The sequence below is a fragment of the Thalassophryne amazonica genome, chromosome 1, assembly GCF_902500255.1.
Source record: "Thalassophryne amazonica chromosome 1, fThaAma1.1, whole genome shotgun sequence".
Lineage (NCBI taxonomy): Eukaryota > Metazoa > Chordata > Actinopteri > Batrachoidiformes > Batrachoididae > Thalassophryne > Thalassophryne amazonica.
This window is the reverse complement of record NC_047103.1, coordinates 67,304,408-67,325,047: the sequence shown is the minus strand read 5'-3', so window position 1 is coordinate 67,325,047 and position 20,640 is coordinate 67,304,408. Positions and strand designations below refer to the sequence as shown.

The 20,640-nt window shown below is 43.8% G+C and overlaps 1 protein-coding gene across 1 annotated transcript in view; it reads left to right on the top strand.

The window, feature by feature from the left end:
- rbbp8 (retinoblastoma binding protein 8) overlaps nucleotides 1-20,640 on the top strand; it is an 88,790-nt gene that overhangs the window by 42,192 nt on the left and 25,958 nt on the right. The window contains exons 11-14 of the mRNA XM_034171468.1: nucleotides 8,182-8,428; nucleotides 10,564-10,726; nucleotides 10,830-10,921; nucleotides 20,274-20,376. Coding sequence (XP_034027359.1) covers nucleotides 8,182-8,428; nucleotides 10,564-10,726; nucleotides 10,830-10,921; nucleotides 20,274-20,376 — 605 coding nt within the window. The remainder of the gene's footprint in view (nucleotides 1-8,181; nucleotides 8,429-10,563; nucleotides 10,727-10,829; nucleotides 10,922-20,273; nucleotides 20,377-20,640) is intronic.

Below are 20,640 nucleotides of genomic sequence, written 5' to 3'. Positions count from 1 at the left end.
AGAAACGGTCCACTATCGTGAAGATAACAGTGTTTCCCTGGGACGGCGGGAGACCCGTGACGAAATCCAGGCCGATGTGGGACCAGGGGCGATGAGGCACAGGCAATGGCTGTAGTTGCCCTGAGGTCTTTCTTTGATCGGCCTTGCCCCTGGCGCAGGTGGTACAGGCCTGGACGTAGTCCCGGACGTCGGTCTCCAGGGATGCCCACCAGAAGCGTTGCCGGACGACTGCCACGGTCCTTCGCACCCCTGGGTGACAGGAGAGCTTAGAACCGTGACAGAAGTCCAGGACTGCGGCCCTAGCTTCTGGTGGGACGTACAGTCTGTTCTTTGGTCCGTGTCCTGGGTCCGGGACACGGGTCAGGGCCTCCCGGACGGTCTTCTCCACGTCCCAGGTGAGGGCGGCCACGATAGCGGACTCCGGGATGATGGGATCCGGGGGATCCGACGGTTCCGTTTTGACCTCATCTTCGTGCACCCGGGACAATGCATCCGATCTCTGATTCTTGGTCCCGGGGCGGTAGGTAATCCGGAAGTCAAAACGGCCAAAGAACAGTGACCAGCGGGCTTGCCTGGGGTTCAGACGCTTGGCGGTTCTGATGTACTCCAGGTTCCGATGGTCAGTGAAAACCGTGAATGGCACGGCTGTTCCCTCCAACAGATGTCTCCACTCTTCGAGGGCCTCTTTCACAGCAAGGAGTTCCCGATTGCCGACGTCATAATTCCGTTCAGCGGGGGTCAACCTGCGAGAAAAATAGGCACACGGGTGAAGGACCTTATCGGTCTTCCCGCTCTGGGAGAGCACCGCTCCTATCCCTGAGTCCGAGGCATCCACTTCAACCACTAACTGGCGGCTAGGATCGGGCTGCACCAGAACTGGTGCAGACGAGAAGCGCCGTTTCAACTCCTTGAACGCGGCCTCGCACCGGTCCGACCAGGTGAAGGGAACTTTTGGAGAGGTCAGGGCTGTCAGGGGGCTAACTACCTGACTGTAGCCCTTGATGAACCTCCTATAGAAATTAGCAAAACCGAGGAACTGTTGCAGCTTCCTACGGCTTGTTGGTTGGGGCCAATCTCTCACCGCCGCAACCTTGGCCGGGTCCGGGGCGACGGAGTTGGAGGAGATGATAAACCCCAGGAAGGACAAAGAAGTGCGGTGGAACTCACACTTCTCGCCCTTCACAAACAGACGGTTCTCCAACAACCGCTGCAGAACCTGACGGACATGCCGGACATGAGTCTCAGGATCCGGGGAAAAGATGAGTATATCGTCTAGATATACGAAGACGAACCGGTGCAGGAAGTCCCGCAAGACATCGTTTACCAACGCTTGAAAAGTCGCGGGAGCATTAGTGAGACCGAACGGCATGACCAGGTACTCAAAATGACCTAAGGGGGTGTTAAATGCCGTCTTCCATTCGTCTCCCTTCCGAATCCGAACCAAATGATACGCATTTCTAAGATCCAGCTTGCCCACACAACATATATTATCAATTACCGTTGCACTTTGCGATGTAATTCTGGTTGGTTTTGTTATCAAGGGGAATAACCCCAAACTATACATTGTATTCACAAAATCACTTAATCTTTGGCAGCTGGAGCTTTCTATGTTAATATTAAAGTCCCCACACATAAAAAGCGTTTTGTTTTTAATTTGATGGAATAATTCAATTATTTTATCTGTAAATTTCACAACACAAGAATCTGGTGCTCTGTATACACAACTAATTAAAATATTCTTAGATGTTTCATGTACAAGTTCCACTGTTACAATTTCTATGACATCATTCATAATTGTCATTTCTTCAACAATTGTACACATCAGATCTGTTTTTGTATACAGAGCAATACCACCGCCTTTTTTATATCTTCTGTTTACAAAATACAGCTCATATCCCTCCATTTGAACTTCATCCATGAGATCATCTTTAAGCCAAGATTCAGTGATTGCAACAATACTAAATCTATTTTTAAACTGATTTAAATAATCTTTTATTTGTGACATTTTACAATACAAGCTTCGACTGTTTATATGTATGAGTGACAGGGTATCTTCTGCAATTTTTTCACTATTCAGCTGTTCTACCGTATAATACTCACAACCAATCGTTTTTAAGTCAAATATACTTTCATCAATATTAGTGTCTATGTCATATATTTTATCCTCTGTTTCCATGTTTGATCTGATTTTTTGTTGGTCCAATTACCAACAGATGTTATATTTGATTGTCTATTCAGGTCTGTATTTCGTAAGGTCCTCCATGTTTTTGATTTGTATACTGTTTGTTCCTTCTTTCAGTTAAATACACTCAACAAAAATATAAACGCAACACTTTTGGTTTTGCTCCCATTTTGTATGAGATGAACTCAAAGATCTAAAACTTTTTCCACATACACAATATTACCATTTCCCTCAAATATTGTTCACAAACCAGTCTAAATCCGTGATAGTGAGCATTTTTCCTTTGCTGAGATAATCCATCCCAACTCACAGGTGTGCCATACCAAGATGCTGATTAGACACCATGATTAGTGCACAGGTGTGCCTTAGACTGTCCACAATAAAAGGCCACTCTGAAAGGTGCAGTTTTGTTTTATTGGGGAGGGTATACCAGTCAGTATCTGGTGTGACCACCATTTGCCTCATGCAGTGCAACACATCTCCTTCGCATAGAGTTGATCAGGTTGTCAATTGTGGCCTGTGGAATGTTGGTCCACTCTTCTTCACTGGCTGTGTGAAGTTGCTGGATATTGGCAGGAACTGGTACACGCTGTCGTATACGCCAGTCCAGAGCATCCCAAACATGCTCAATGGGTGACATGTCCGGTGAGTATGCCGGCCATGCAAGAACTGGGACATTTTCAGCTTCCAAGAATTGTGTACAGATCCTTGCAACATGGGGCCGTGCATTATCCTGCTGCAACATGAGATGATGTTCTTGGATGTATGGCACAACAATGGGCCTCAGGATCTCGTCACGGTATCTCTGTGCATTCAAAATGCCATCAATAAAATGCACCTGTGTTCTTCGTCCATAACAGACGCCTGCCCATACCATAACCCCACCGCCACCACTCGATCCACAACATTGACATCAGAAAACCGCTCACCCAAACAATGCCACACATGCTGTCTGCCATCTGCCCTGGACAGTGTGAACCGGGATTCATCCGTGAAGAGAACACCTCTCCAACATGCCAAACGCCAGCGAATGTGAGCATTTGCCCACTCAAGTCGGTTACGACGATGAACTGGAGTCAGGTCGAGACCCCGATGAGGACGACGAGCATGCAGATGAGCTTCCCTGAGACGGTTTCTGACAGTTTGTGCAGAACTTCTTTGGTTATGCAAACCGATTGTTTCAGCAGCTGTCCGAGTGGCTGGTCTCAGACGATCTTGGAGGTGAACATGCTGGATGTGGAGGTCCTGGGCTGGTGTGGTTACACGTGGTCTGCGGTTGTGAGGCTGGTTGGATGTACTGCCAAATTCTCTGAAATGCCTTTGGAGACGGCTTATGGTAGAAACATGAACATTCAATACACGAGCAACAGCTCTGGTTGACATTCCTACTGTCAGCATGCCAACTGCACGCTCCCTCAAATCTTGCGACATCTGTGGCATTGTGCTGTGTGATAAAACTGCACCTTTCAGAGTGGCCTTTTATTGTGGGCAGTCTAAGGCACACCTGTGCACTAATCATGGTGTCTAATCAGCATCTTGGTATGGCACACCTGTGAGGTGGGATGGATTATCTCAGCAAAGGAGAAGTGCTCACTATCACAGATTTAGACTGGTTTGGGAACAATATTTGAGGGAAATGGTGATATTGTGTATGTGGAAAAACTTTTAGATCTTTGAGTTCATCTCATACAAAATGGGAGCAAAACCAAAAGTGTTGCGTTTATATTTTTGTTGAGTGTATATCATATAGCAGACAAACAGAGATATTTGAGAAGTGAAATGAAGTTTGTAGGATTTACAGAAATTCTGCAATAATTTTTTTAACAAAATTAGGCAGGTGCATAAATTTGAGCACCCCAACAGAAAAAATACATCAATATTTAGTGGATCCTCCTTTTGCAGAAATAACAGCCTCTAAACACTTCCTATAGCTTCCAATGAGAGTCTCGATTCTGGTTGAAGGTATTTTGGACCATTCTTCTTTAAAAAACATCTCCAGTTCAGTCAGGTTTGTTGGTTTCGGAGCATGGACAACCCACACCACAGATTTTCAATAATATTCAGGTCTGGGAACTGAGATGGCCATTCCAGAACGTTGTACTTGTTCCTCTGCATGAATGCCTTGGTAGATATTGAGCAGTGTTTAGGGTCGTTGTCTTGCTGAAAGATCCAGCCCCGGCGCAACTTCAACTTTGTCATTGATTCTTGAACATTGTTCTCAAGAATCTGCTGATATTGACTGTAATCCATGTGACCCTCAACTTTAACAAGATTCCCAGTACCTGCACTGGCCACACAGCTCCACACCATGATGGAACCACCTCCAAGTTTTACTGTGGGTAGCCAGCAGTGGTGGGCACAGATAACCAAAAAATTAACTTCGATAACAGATAATCAGATAACTGAAAAGTTATCTTCGATAAAGATAAAACAATAAACCACCCAAAAATGTATCGGAAGTTACAGATAACCGATAACAGATAAATTCCAATATTATCTCTGGTACATTTACAACTACTAGTAAAACAAATTTAATAGCTTCTAGTAATATTAAAAGTAACAACAGACCCAAACAATGAGAGCACACTTTTTCTTTCAACATTCTGCCCCTGCTGGAAGCTCTTGTTTACTACAGCGCTCCCAGCACAGAGGCACATAAGGCCAGTTCTCTATCAATTACAATGCTCCTGTCAGGCGGAGGTCTTGAAAAATAAAGTCATGCTGAGTTATGGTTTTGATTTATAAATAACATTAATACCGATAGAATAACTCCATTAATGTCAATTCTGTCATTTGTACAAAGTTAAAATATAACATATATCTTTTAATATTGAATAATGCACTAATTCTGAGGTTTTGTAACAGACAGATCGCAAAGGATTCTGGGTAAAAGTGCCTCTGCTAAACACTGATTGGTTCAGTCATTCATCATGTAAACCAACACGTTAATGTGATGTCTGTCGTGTGTTGGTGTTTAAAGATAAATGTGCTTTTGTAAAATATTCCATTTTTTTATTTGTAAAAACAGGCATTTTTACGGAGCCCTGCAAGTGTCATCGCAAAATGTTTTGCATGTGGAGAGAATGCGCATGTTTTATGATGTTGTAAAACGTGCTTTACACTGTGCGAGATGATTTTTCATGCAGGAATTTTTTGGACCGAGTTTCAGGTTAATCGTGCGTCCTGTATCGTGTAGTGTACATGGAGTATCAAGCGTGGTCAACATCTGATGACCACATCCTGATCGCTGATCGTATGGTCGAATGAGAATCAAACCTGTTTGATATTATTGTGGTCGGCCGTCGTGAGGGTTTCCTGCTGCTGAAAAGCTACAAACATCCAAACGCTTGCACTGTGCCTGTGCAAACACTGCAGAGCTGTCTTGTAATGTTATTATTATTATTATTATTTTGCTGTTGTTTTGTTTTTAAGCTTCATTTGTAAAAAAAAAAAAAAAAAAAGCCATTTGCAAAGCCAAAAAGTTGATTTGACAATCATCTGATGTAACCGGGGTCAAAATAAATAGAACACTACCATCTACTGGTTCCCAGACGCTTTGTACTTAGGGCGAATACTGCCATGAACACTACTGGCCAGTCGATGCTAGATGGCAGTAGAGGCCTTGAAAACAAAATTCCAGATAATCCCTGTCTGCTACATTTAAAATGTGTGGAATTTAACAAACGCAAATATGAACCAACGTCTGTAAACGCAGAGAATATATTCAAGAGAGTTTTAGGCACTAGAGTTTAATGCTGTTGTCCGTGGAGCCTGAACAGAGTGTCTGAAATGCATTTGTCCTGGCGTGAACATGAGATTACATCATCCTACCCATAATGCACTGCGGGGCACAGCATATGCTCACCAAACCTAAAAATGAGCACATTACTTTAAAACTAAAACATATATCTGATATTTTCACTTTATAAAACTTCAGACATGACAGTAATTTTAAATAACTTGTCCAGAATTAGTTTGGTTAAAATTTGAACCATAAGTTAAAAATGTATGCCTCTGGATGACTTAGGTGATATTGCCAGCATATCGGTATGGTGTTAAAGGAAATGTTTTTTTTTTTGTTTGTTTTTAGGCAGTTTCTCCTTTGTCTGCAGAGGATTGAGATGCTTTTCATACAAGCAGTTCTCTTCTGTTAGCAGAGGGTATACCTGTGCGTCTGTTACAAAACTTTTAACAGGTGGGTGCTGAACTGATTTTAAATTTTAAAAATGCTTGTCATTGTTCGGTTTTGTTTATTGGTTTAAAAGTTATCGGACAAAAATTAATCTGAAGATAATTGGTCCGATAATGGTTTTTAAAGTTATCTAAAAAGATAATCCGATAATGAAAACATTATCTTCGATAATTATCTGTTATTGGATTATCGGAAGTGTGCCCACCACTGGTAGCCAGTGTTTTTCTTGGAATGCTGTGTTCTTTTTCGACCATGCATACCGCCCCTTGTTATGTCCAAATAACAATTTTAGTTTCATTAGTCCGCACAGAAAAGGTTTCCTCTGCATTTCTGTCCTATACAGCATCTCCTTGTGCAAAGTGCGCTGTACAGTTGAACAATGTACAGAGACACTATCTGCAGTAAGATCATGTTGTAAGTCTTTGGAGCAGGTCTGTGGGTTGACTATGACTGTTCTCACCATCCTTCGCTTCAGCTTGTCTGAGATTTTTCTTGGCCTGCCGCTTCAGGCCTTAACTAGTACTATGCCTGTGGTCTTCCATTTCCTCACTATGTTTCTCACAGTGGAAACTGACAGCTGAAATCTCTGAGATAGCTTTTTGTATCCTTCCCCTAAACCATGATGTTTAACAATCTTTGTTTTCAGGTCATTTGAGAGTTGTTTAGAGGCTCCCATGTTGCCACTCATTAGAAGAGATGCAAAGAGGAGAAACATTTTGCAAATGGCCACCTTAATTACCCTTTCTCATGACTGGATTCACCTGTGTAAGGAAGTCAAGGGTCAGTGAGCTTATCAAACCAAGTTTGTGCTCCAGTAATTAGTGCTAAATGTATTCCATCCATGCATTTTCTTCCGCTTTATCCAGAGTGGGGTCGCGGGGGCAGCAGCCCAAGCAAAGCCGCCCAGACCTCCCGATCCACACACACCTCCCCCAGCTCCTCCGGGGGAACCCCAAGGCATTCCCAAGCCAGCCAAGAGACGTAGTCCCTCCAGCACGTCCTGGGTCTTCCCCAGGGGCTCCTCCCGATGGGACGTGCCCAGAACACCTCTCCAGCGAGGCGTCCAGGGGGCATCTGGAAAAGATGCCCGAGCCACCTCAACTGGCTCCTCTTGACGTGGAGGAGCAGCGGCTTGCGCTCCTCACCCTATCTCTAAGGGAGCGCCCAGCCACCCTGCGAAGGAAACTCATCTCAGCCGCTTGTACTCGCAATCTCGTTCTTTCGGTCATGAGCCAAATCTCATGACCATAGGTGAGGATTGGAACATAGATCGATTGGTAAATCGAGAGCTTTGCCCCCATACTCAGCTCTCTCTTCACCACGATGGTCCAATACAGCGACCGCATCACAGCAGATGCTGCACAGATCCATCTATCGATCTCACGCTCCATCCGTCCCTCACTCGTGAACAAGACCCCGAGATACTTAAACTCCTCCACTTGAGGCAAGTGGCTAAATGTATTCAAATCAATAAAATGACAAGGGTGCCCAAATTTTTGCACGTCTAATTTTGTTTAAATAATTATTGCACACTTTCTGTAAATACTAGAAACCTCATTTCAATTCTCAAATATCAATGTGTTTGTCTGCTATATGATATATTTAACTGAAATTTCTGATCCAGACAACCAATGATTTATAAAGGAAAATCATGAAATTTATCATGGGTGCCCAAACTTTTACATGCAACTGGTGGCAATCAAAGCCGGCAGTGCTTTAACATCAACACTATTAATTTGTTGTTATTTATTCATGTGGTCAAACAAAAGTCCTTAAATAAGAGATACTGTATGTGTTGTGCTTAAAGGCCTTACCCCACCTCAACTTCACCCACCCTGATCCATTCTCCGGACTCGACCACAAAAAAGTCCCTACCTCTGCTTCTTGGTATCAAACGTGTGTCAGGTGGCAGCGCCTTTCATAAAGCAAAGCGTACGAAACAGGAAAGTGACCCGGAGGTACGAGACGAGAGCAATTACAGTGTGCAGGGGGAGGCAGAAAAGCAAAAAGAAGACAGCGTCCAAAACCTGAAGAAGCAGCCGGCTCAACTGAAGGTCAGATCTTTGTCAAGAAGGTTCAGATTACATTAAAAGTAAAACGTGTTAACTCTCCTAAACAGGTTGCCCAGTAGTATGTTAAATCTGTCAGTATTTATTTAAAAACAAACAACAAAATTAAACCTGATCAAATTCTTGTGTCCTGGCTTTAAAGAAGCACCAGTCTAAATATTATTTATTAATTATTTAGTCATATATTAATATTGTTGTTTATTTGTGTTTTGGGTAGAACTAGCGTAACTAATTATTTCTTATTCCTCTTTCCATAAATATTATATCTTTACAGAAGTGTTTATGTCATAATTGCTACAACCCCTGGCAAAAATTGTGGAATCACCAGCCTCGGAGGATGTTCATTCAGTTGTTTAATTTTGTAGAAAAAAAGCAGATCACAGACATGACACAAAACTAAAGTCATTTCAAATGGCAGCTTTCTGGCTTTAAGAAACATTATAAGAAATCAGGGAAAAATTGTGGCAGTCAGTAACGGTTACTTTTTTAGACCAAGCAGAGGGGAAAAAAATATGGAATCACTCAATGCTGAGGAAAAAATTATGGAATCATGAAAAACAAAAGAACGCTCCAACACATCACTAGTATTTTGTTGCACCACCTCTGGCTTTTATAACAGCTTGCAGTCTGAGGCATGGACTTAATGAGTGACAAACCGTACTCTTCATCAATCTGGCTCCAACTTTCTCTGATTGCTGTTGCCAGATCAGCTTTGCAGGTTGGAGCTTTGTCATGGACCATTTTCTTCAACTTCCACCAAAGATTTTCAATTGGATTAAGATCCAGACTATTTGAAGGCCATGACATTGACCCTATGTGTCTTTTTGCAAGGAATGTTTTCACAGTTTTTGTTCTATGGCAAGATGCATTATCATCTTGAAAAATGATTTCATCATCCCCAAACATCCTTCCAATTGATGGGATAAGAAAAGTGTCCAAAATATCAACGTAAACTTCTGCATTTATTGATGATGTAATGACAGCCATCTCCCCAGTGCCTTTACCTGACATGCAGCCCCATATCATCAATGACTGTGGAAATTTACATGTTCTCTTCAGGCAGTCATCTTTATAAATCTCATTGGAACGGCACCAAACAAAAGTTCCAGCATCATCACCTTGCCCAATGCAGATTCGAGATTCATCACTGAATATGACTTTCACCCAGTCATCCACAGTCCACGATTGCTTTTCCTTAGCCCATTGTAACCTTGTTTTTTTCTGTTTAGGTGTTAATGATGGCTTTCGTTTAGCTTTTCTGTATGTAAATCCCATTTCCTTTAGGTGGTTTCTTACAGTTCGGTCACAGACGATGACTCCAGTTTCCTCCAGTTTCCTCCCATTCGTTCCTCATTTGTTTTGTTGTGCATTTTTGATTTTTCAGACATATTGCTTTAAGTTTTCTCTCTTGACGCTTTGATGTCTTCCTTGGTCTACCAGTATGTTTGCCTTTAACAACCATCCCATGTTGTTTGTATTTGGTCCAGAGTTTAGACACAGCTGACTGTGAACAACCAACATCTTTTGCAACATTGCGTGATGATTTACCCTCTTTTAAGAGTTTGATAATCCTCTCCTTTGTTTCAATTGACATCTCTCGTGTTGGAGCCATGATTCATGTCAGTCCACTTGGTGCAACAGCTCTCCAAGGTGTGATCACTCCTTTTTAGATGCAGACTAACGAGCAGATCTGATTTGATGCAGGTGTTAGTTTTGGGGATGAAAATTTACAGGGTGATTCCATAATTTATTCCTCAGAATTGAGTGAGTCCATATTTTTTTCCCTCTGCTTGGTCTAAAAAGGTAACCGTTACTGACTGCCACAATTTTTTTTTTCTTGATTTCTTATAGTGTTTCTTAAAGCCAGAAAGTTGCCATTTGAAATGACTTTAGTTTTGTGTCATGTCTGTGATCTGCTTTTTTCTACAAAATTTAACAACTGAATGAACATCCTCCGAGGCCGGTGATTCCATAATATTTGCCAGGGGTTGTATACTTTGGTGTGCTGAAATTGATAATGACCTTTTTCTCTAATAAATCTACAATATTTCAAGATTTCCAACGTGTAAGCACACATTTCAAAAATGTATTTTGTTTCTTTCTTTTTAACATTAAAATAGATTGAGTCATCACAAAGCAAGACCTCCAGCCAAAGTTCAGCGAGATCTTGTCTTAGTCCTGCTTTCGAGAAGAACAAGCAGAAGGTTGGGGAGGGAAATGAGGAAGGTGCTGAAAGAAACTCCCTGCGGGATGTTTCGCTGTGCCAGCTTGATGCAGAGGATGGTGAGTTTGCAGGCTCCTTTACAAAATATAAGGTTTGACAACGCACCTGCAGGTCATTTGAAGGACACAGAACATGTTTGACATTGTAACTCTGCATTCCCAGCGGTGCTGAAGCACAGAGTGGAGACCATGTGGAGTGTGGACCCTGCAGCTGCACTGTCTATGTATGAGAATCAGTCCTGCACAGCAGAGGAGGTACAGTCACACATCACACTTCAACTCTGTTAAGGTGAACTCAAAATCTGTTTGCATTATACAGTAATTCTGTATTATTTCTATGTTGGAAAAAATTCATGAGCACTTTCTAGCAAGGTACAAAAAGAACAGAATTCTACAGTATTTGTTGTAATAAATGCATAAATAATTTGGACTTTGTATGGTATTTTGCAATTACATTTATGAAGAAAATAGCCTTGCTGTCACAAGCAGTACCTCTCAGCTCTTCCTTTAGTTGAAGCTTTTGATGTCTGGACTGAAGTAGTTAAAAACACAGCCAAAGGTACAGTGCATCCAGGAAGTATTTACAGCAATTCACTTTTTCCACATTTTGTTATGTTACACTAACAGCCTTATTCCAAAAATGGAGTAAATTCATTTTTTTCCTCAAAATTCTACACACAATACCCCATCATGACAATATGAACAATGTTTTTTGTTTGTTTGTTTGATTAGATTTTGTAAATTTATTAAAAATTAAAAATAAATCACATCCACATACGTATTCACAGCCTTTGCCATTGATCTCAGGTGTGTCCTGTTTCCACTGATCATCCTTGAGGTGTTCCTACAGCTTAATTGGAGTCCACCTGGGATAAATTCAGTTGAATTTACACCATATGGAAAGGCACACGCCTGTCGACATATAAGGTCCCACAGTTGGCAGTACATATCAGACCACAAACCAAGCATGAAGTCAGAGGAAATGTTTGTAGACCTCTGAAACAGGATTATCTCGAATCTGGGGAAGGTTACAGAAACATATCTGCTGCTTTGAATGTCACATATCTGCTGCTTTGAATGTCACGGTACAGTGGCCTCCATCATCTGTAAATGAAAGAAGCTCTGATCCAGGACTCTTCCTAGAGCTGGCTGCCCATTTAAACTGAGCGATCGGAGGAGAAAGGCGGAGACTAGTCAGGATTGAAAGAAATATGAATGCAGCAATGTACAGAGACATCCTGGATGAAAAAACTGCTCCAGAGCGCTCTTGACTTCAGACCGGGTTGACTGTTCATCTTTCAGCAGGACACACACAGCCAAGATATCAAAGGAGTGGCTTCAAGACAACTCTGTGAATGTCCTTGAGTGGCCCAGCCGTGCTGCAAGAGGAATGGGCAAAACTGCAGAAGGATAGATGCTCTAAGCTTGTGGAATCTGTAATTGCTGCCAAAGGTGCGTCAACAAAGTACTGAGTAAAGGGTGTGGTGTTGAACGCTGCCAGGGCTGCCCCTTGCCAACAGTTCTGTTCCTAACGTTCATGGATAGGATTTCAAGGCACTGGAAGGGACTGGTGTGTGTCCAGTTTGGTGACCTCGAGAGTTGTATCTCTGCTTTTTTGCAAATGTGGTTCTGTTAGCTTCATCAGGCAGTGACCTCCGTGACTGCGCAGGTTGGAGGCTGAGTGTGAAGCGACTGAGATGAGAATCAACACTTCCAAATCTGAGACCATGTTCCTCTCTCGGAAAACAGTGGATTGTCCCCTCTGGGTCAGGGTAGAGTTACTGCCCAAAGTGGAGGAGTTTACAGTAGTGTTCAGAATAATAGTAGTGCTATGTGACTAAAAAGATTAATCCAGGTTTTGAGTATATTTCTTATTGTTACATGGGAAACATGCCCATGGGGCCCGGCCGGACTCAGCACGAAAGAGCAACGTGGGCCCGCCCTCCTGTGGGTTCACCATCTGCAGAGGGGGCCATGGGGGTCAGGTGCAGAGAGGATTGGGTGGCGGTCGAGGGCGGGTGGCCCTGTGGCCCGGTCCATGCTCACAGCCCCTGGCTGTTGGGACATGGAATGTCACCTCACCCAGGGGGGAAGGAGCCTGAGCTTGTGCGGGAGGTTGAGAGATACCGACTAGAGATAGTCAGGCTCACCTCCACGCACAGCTTGGGCTCTGGTACCCAACTCCTGGAGAGGGGCTGGACGCTTCATTTTTCTGGCGTTGCCCACGTGGAGAGGCGGAGAGCTGGGGTCGCATTGCTTATTGCTCCCCAGCTCAGTTGCCATGTGTTGGAGTTCACTCCGGTGAACGAGAGGGTCGCGTCCCTACGCCTTCGGGTCGGAGACAGGTCTCTCACCATTGTCTCGGCCTATGTGCCGAGCGGCAGTGCAGAGTACCCGACCTTCCTGGAGTCCCTGGGAGGGGTACTAGATAGCACTCCGACTGGAGACTCCATTGTTGTTCTCTGGGATTTCAACGCCCACGTGGGCGGCGACAGTGAGAGCTGGAGGGGGGTGATCGGGAAGCACAGCCTCCCCGATCTGAACCCAAGTGGTGTTCAGTTGTTGGACGTCTGTGCTAGTCACAGTTTGTCCATCACGAACACCATGTTCGAGCACAAGGGTGTCCATAAGTGCACGTGGCACCAGGACACCCTGAGCCGGAGGTCGATGATCGACTTTGTAGTCGTATCATCTGACCTTCAGCCACATGTCTCGGACACACAAGTGAAGAGAGGGGCAGAGCTGTCGACCGATCACCACCTGGTGGTGAGTTGGATCCGCTGGGAGGGGAGGAAGCAGGTCAGACCTGGCAGGCCCAAACGTATCATGAGGGTCTGCTGGGAACGACTAGCGGAACCCTCTGTCAGCGAGGTCTTCAACTCCCACCTCCGGGAGAGCTTCTCCCAGATCCCGGGAGAGGTTGGAGACATGGAGTCCGAGTGGACCATGTTCTCCACCTCCATTGTCGATGCGGCCGCTCGTAGCTATGGTCGCAAGGTCTCTGGTGCCTGTCATGGTGGCAATCCCCGAACCTGGTGGTGGACACTGGAAGTAAGGGATGCCGTCAAGCTGAAGAAGGAGTCCTACTTATCTTTGTTTGTAGGTGGGACCCCAGAGGCAGCCGACAGGTACCGGTAGGCCAAGCGTGCCACAGCCCGTGTGGTCGCAGAGGCAAAAACTCGGGTCTGGGAGGAGTTCGGGGAGGCTATGGAGGAGGACTATCGGTCAGCCTCGAAGAGATTCTGGCAAACCGTCCGACACCTCAGGAGGCGGAAGCAGCTCTCCACCAGCACTGTTTACGGTGCGGGTGGGGAGCTGTTGACCCTGACTGGGGATGTTGTCGGGCTGTGGAAGGAGTACTTCGAGGATCTCCTCAATCCCATCGTCACGTCTTCCGAAGAGGAAGCAGAGACTGGGGACTCAGGCGGACTCATCCATTACCCAGGCCGAAGTCGAGGTGGTTAGAAAGCTCCTCGATGGCAAGGCTCCTGGGGTGGATGAAATCCGTCCTGAGTACATGGGACTGTCTTGGCTGACACGCCTCTGTAACATCGCGTGGCGATCGGGGACAGTGCCTCTGGATTGTCAGACCAGGGTGGTGGTCCCTCTGTTTAAGAAGGGGGACCGGAGGGTGTGTTCCAACTATAGCGGGATCACACTGCTCAGCCTCCCCGGTAAGGTCTATTCCAGAGTACTGGAGAGGAGAATTCGACCGATGGTCGAACCTCGGATTCAGGAGGAGCAGTGTGGTTTTCGTCCTGGTTGCGGCACACTGGACCAGCGCTACACGCTCCATCGGGTGCTTGAGGGTTCATGGGAGTTCGCCCAACCAGTCCACATGTGTTTTGTGGATCTGGAGAAGGCGTTCGACCGTGTCCCTCGGGGCACCCTGTGGGGAGTGTTCCGGGAGTACGGGGTCCGGGGTCCTTTGCTAAGGGCTATCCGGTCCCTGTACGACCGCAGCAGGAGCTTGGTTCGCATTGCCGGTAGTAAGTCCAACCTGTTTCCAGTGCACGTTGGCCTCCGCCAGGGCTTCCCTTTGTCACCGGTTCTGTTCATTATTTTTATGGACAGAATTTCTAGGCGCAGCCAGGGTGTAGAGGGGGTCTGGTTTTGGAACCACAGAATCTCGTCTCTGCTGTTTGCGGATGATGTGGTTCTGTTGGCTTCGTCAAATCAGGACCTTCAGCGTGCACTGGGGCAGTTTGCAGCCGAGTGAAACGTCCGGGATGAAAATCAGCACCTCCAAATCCGAGGCCATGGTTCTTGACCGGAAAAAGGTGCTTTGCCCTCTTCAGGTCGGTGGAGTGTCCTTGCCTCAAGTGGAGGAGTTTAAGTATCTCGGGGTCTTGTTCACGAGTGAGGGACGGATGGAGCGTGAGATCAATAGACGGATCGGTGCAGCATCTGCAGTGATGCGGTCGCTGTATTGGACCGTCGTGGTGAAGAGAGAGCTGAGTAGGGGGGCAAAGCTCTCGATTTACCGATCGATCTACATTCCAATCCTCACCTATGGTCATGAGATTTGGCTCATGACCGAAAGAATGAGATTGCGAGTACAAGCAGCCGAGATGAGTTTCCTCCGCAGGGTGGCTGGGCGCTCCCTTAGAGATAGGGTGAGGAGCTCGGTCACTTGGGAGGAGCTCGGAGTCGAGCCGCTGCTCCTCCACGTCAAAAGGAGTCAGTTGAGGTGGCTCGGGCATCTTTTCCGGATGCCCCCTGGACGCCTCGCTGGAGAGGTGTTCAGGGCACATCCCATTGAAGGAGGCCCCGGGGAAGACCCAGGACAGGCTGGAGAGACTACATGTCTCGGCTGGCTTGGGAACGCCTTGGGGTTCCCCCGGAGGAGCTGGGGGAGGTGTGTGTGGATCGGGAGGTCTGGGCGGCTTTGCTTGAGCTGCTGCCCCCGCGACCCGACTCCGGATAAAGTGGAAGAAAATGGATGGATGGATGGATGGATGGATACATGGGAAACAAGGTACCAGTAGATTCAGTAGATTCTCACAAATCCAACAAGACCAAACATTCATGATATGCACACTCTTAAGGCTATGAAATTGGGCTATAAGTAAAAAAAAAAGTAGAAAAGGGGGTGTTCACAATAATAGTAGCATCTGCTGTTGATGCTACAAACTCTAAACTATTATGTTCAAACTGCTTTTTTAGCAATCCTGTGAATCACTAAACTAGTATTTAGTTGTATAACCACAGTTTTTCATGATTTCTTCACAGCTGCAAGCAAGGTTGGGAGGGTTACTTTAAAAATGTATTCCAATACAGTTACTAGTTACCTGTTGAAAAATGTAATCAGTAATGTAATCCAAGTACCATAATATTAAAGTAATGTAATTTGATTACTTTCAGTTACTTCTGGATTACTCCAATATCAAATATGCTAATACAGACAAATAAACTAAATATAAATAGTCTTGACCACATAGTACAGTTTATTAAGCAAAAATAAAACTGTTTCTTTTACATGGCATGCTCTGTTTTACTTCACATTATGAATTAAGAGCGCCACAATATTGTTTTAAACACACCCAGTGTTCACCTGCTAAATTTTCAACAAAAAATGCCAAACAAATGAAGGATAATGAAAACTCAGGCGTGTGCGGATGAATTTGTAATTAAAAGTGGCTTGCAGAACAATATACAAAACAAAAAAAAAGTCTACTACTTGTTCAGTAAATTCGCACCATGTTTAACATATCAGTCCACTTATTGAACTTTCAAAATAAGAACAAAAGCATAATGAAAACCATTAAGTAAATACTGTGTGGTCGCCATTTTAATTCCGGGCAAGTTAGTGATTTGCGTGCATAGATTTTCAAGAAACAGGTGGAATATGCCGGAAAGCTGCGCATGTTGGCAAAGCCACAAACGGAGGAACAAGGGAGACAATATTTCCTTCCATAAGTAAGTGGTTTTGGTTCTTCTTGTCACTTTGTCCGTGATATTTGGATGATAAACAGCTGTATGTTTCGTTTTTGAAAATTTGTTTAAAAAAAAAATGTTTAGCTTTTGAAAATTCAAGCTAAAAATTGGCCATTCTAGGGGTACCCAAAGGGGAAAAGCCAGGTACGACCCAAGTCCCTTCATCATATCCAGAAGGCTGGGGAAGTTTGTTGAGTGGGCAGTCTCATTCTGGGTTACCAGTACAGGGCCCTCAGTGAGGCAGTCGGAGTCTGTGGACATTTTTAAGTCAAGGCTTAAAACCTATTTTTATTCTCTTTCTTCTGAGTAGGTTTTATTTTGTTATGTTTTATTCTTTTACTTCTGTTTTTAATTAGGTATTTGAATTTTTTTTTTTTTTTTTTTTTTATGTTGAACTGTTCTGTGTGAGGCACCTTGAGATGGCTTTTGTTGTAATTTGCCGCTTTAAAAGCTGATTAAATTGAAATTGAACAACATTTTATTGAGTCTTAAAGTAAATAAATATGAAATTGGTTTCTGGATCCTTAAACTCTGGACATAATAAACTCTACATGGTGGATCCTTGATCTCTGGACATAAACAGAAATAAAATCTGTTAGTTTTTGTCAAAAGCATTTTCTTTCAGACATTATTATTGACATGAATGTCTTTCCATACCTATGAGCTGAGCTCTGTGCTGCAGGTCAGGTTTATAAAGAATGCAAGACATCTCATTTTGGGAGGAAAAAAACGTTTTAGTCAATTGTAGTTTATTGTCTGTATTGCAACGTTTGTAAGAGGTGTAATTTTATTTAAAGCGGCGATTCGTTTTGAAGTTATTAATTCCGAGCGGACTCAACAGAGAGCCGCGCAGCATTTGAAGCTGTGACAAAACGGAGGACGATTCTCGTTTCTCGACTGCAACAAGACCAGAGTCCCAGTTAATGACTTTAATCCACACAAAAGTGACTCATGATATTTTAATGGCTTTCAGAGGGGTTAAGAATCGGACTTACCGCTTCTGAAGAGCAGCGAATCAAAGAGCCATGAGCCATTGTATTGAAGCATTGCTTCGATTCACGCTTCAAACTGGAGTCGCGCTGCAGAAACGGTTGATTACAGACGCTGTATTGAAAATCGTAACGGTCCAAAATTATAGCGTAACGGGCCGTAACGTTTGCGCTAGCTAGAACCCTGGATAATATCATAAAATGCATTAAAATTGTAATCCTGCGAAGTAATCCCCATTTTTACTAAATATACCTGTAATCTGAATACGTCTTTTTCTGTAACTGTAGCAGAATACAGGTACCTTTTTTTTTGTATCCTAATTATGTAACATCGTTACATGTATTCCGTTACTCCCCAAGCCTGGCTGCGAGGCATTAATTTTGTTGGTTTGGAACCAAGATTTTCTCGTTTACTAGTGTGCTTGGGGTCATTGTCTTGTTGAAACACCCATTTCAAGGGCATGTCCTCTTCAACATAAGGCAACATGACCTCTTCAAGTATTTTGACATATCCAAACTGATCCATGATACCTGGTATGCGATATATAGGCCCAACACCATAGTAGGAGAAACATGCCCATATCATGATGCTTGCACCACCATGCTTCACTGTCTTCTCTGTGAACTGTGGCTTGAATTGAGAGTTTAGGGGTCGTCTCACAAACTGTCTGCGGCCCTTGGACCCAAAAAGAACAATTTTACTCTCATCAATCCACAAAATATTCCTCCATTTCTCTTTAGGCCAGTTGATGTGTTCTTTGGCAAATTGTAACCTCTTCTGCACGTCTTTTATTTAACAGGGGGACTTTGCAGGGGATTCTTGCAAATAAATTAGCTTCACACAGGCGTCTTCTAACTGTCACAGCACTTACAGGTAGCTCCAGACTGTCTTTGATCATCCTGGAGCTGATCAGTGGTTGAGCCTTTGCCATTCTGGTTATTCTTCTATCCATTTTGATGGTTGTTTTCCGTTTTCTTCCACGCGTCTCTGGTTTTTTGTCCATTTTAAAGCACTGGAGATCATTGTAGATGAACAGCCTATAATTTTTTGCACCTGCGTATAGGTTTTCCCCTCTCCAATCAACTTTTTATACAAACTACGCTGTTCTTCTGAACAATGTCTTGAGCGTCCCATTTTCGTCAGGCTTTCAAAGAGAAAAGCATGTTCAACAGGTGCTGGCTTCATCCTTACATAGGGGACACCTGATTCACACCTGTTTGTTCCACAAAATTGACGAACTCACTGACTGAATGCCACACTACTATTATTGTGAACACCCCCTTTTCTACTTTTTTTACTAATAGCCCAATTTCATAGCCTTAAGAGTGTGCATATCATGAATGCTTGGTCTTGTTGGATTTGTGACAATCTACTGCTACCTTGTTTCCCATGTAACAATAAGAAATATACTCAAAACCTGGATTAATCTTTTTAGTCACATAGCACTACTATTATTCTGAACACTACTCTAAGTATCTCAGGGTCTTGTTCATGAGTAGAGGTAATGGGTAAGCTGGAGTGTGAGATCGAGAGATGGATTGGGACGGCATCTTAAATCTTACGTTAGCTGTACTGGAGCAATCGTGGGGAAGAATGACCTGAGCCGGAAGGCGAGGTTCTCAATTTAAGAGTCTGTTTACGCGCCTAAGCTCACCTATGGTCATGAGCTTTGGGTAACGACTGAAGGAATAACATTACGGATACAAGTGGCAGAAATGAGATTCCTCTGTTGGGTATCTGGACTTGCACTCCTGGACAGGGTGAGAGCCACTGCTTCTTTGCATCAACAGGAGCCAGTTGAGGTGGTTTGGGCTCCTGGTGAGGATGCACCCTGCTCGTCTCCCTAGGGAGGTCTTCCAGGTATGTCCAACCAGGAGGAGGCCCTGGTGAAGACCTAGGACATGCTGGAGAGATTATATTTCCCAGCTGACTTTGGAACACCTTGGGATTCCCTGGAAAGAGTTACAGTACTTGGCCAAGGATAGGGAAGTGCGCTGCTGCCTCCGCGTTGAGAATGAATGAATGAAAATGCAAGAGATTCTCCCCGCGCCATGTGACCCATGTATTACACGACACGCCCTCTAGCGGCATCATGCTCTAAATTTTTGGGGAGACCCCTGCGGATGAACATCACACATGATGACAATACTCACAAAAACAAACCCATAGAACTCCTTAGTACAGAGGCTGACCAATTTTTTTTTAAAGGTAGTTCATTACAAAAGACTTCCTCCCAGTGATATATGTAATACATGCAGCTATTATGGTGAACTGTACCATATCACTTTGTGTGATCACAGATCTGTAGTTTCTTATGGTCTTGTCTTTGCATTCCTTCACTTGGCTGAAAGTAAACTTGTGTGCCGAAGTAATCAAGTATGTCAGGTAAGTCAAGAGGTCTGTGTCATAAATATTTGTTAAATGAAATGGGATAAAATCTTTTTTTTTTTTTTTTTTTTTTTGGCATTTTACTAAAACATCAGATTGATAGAAAATCAAGGGTTTGCAAAAACATTTACATATGACTGATTTTTTTATGATTACTTATGAACATTAACGCAGATGAAACAAAGCTGTTTTGAGACTCAGTTTTGGGTAAATACAGTGCTTGTATGTGGCTTTTCATGCTGTATATGTTTGGTTGATGGAGCCTCTGACACACTGTTTATCTGTATTTCAGGAAAAGGAAACACAACACTGCCTCAGGGAGACTGTAGATACAGACTGCACATTTATCAGCAACAGCTTATTCCAACGTCAAGAGAGAAGACACAGCACATCTGGTAACTTCTAGAAGTAATCCTCACTGAAATGTTGATCAACCTGTTGTCTGTTAAGAAAATGCAGTTTTTGTACTGTTTGATTGATTGAACGAAAGTTCTATTTCGTACATGATAAACAAAGCAAATAAAGCAGAAACAAATAACAAACATACACAAGTAACAAATCACACAAAAAAAGACAAAACAAAAGAACAATGTCAACATAATGTGTCCTAAAGGGAGTAGAAAGAAGCATATGCTTATTCAATCCCACCCCTTGTGCTT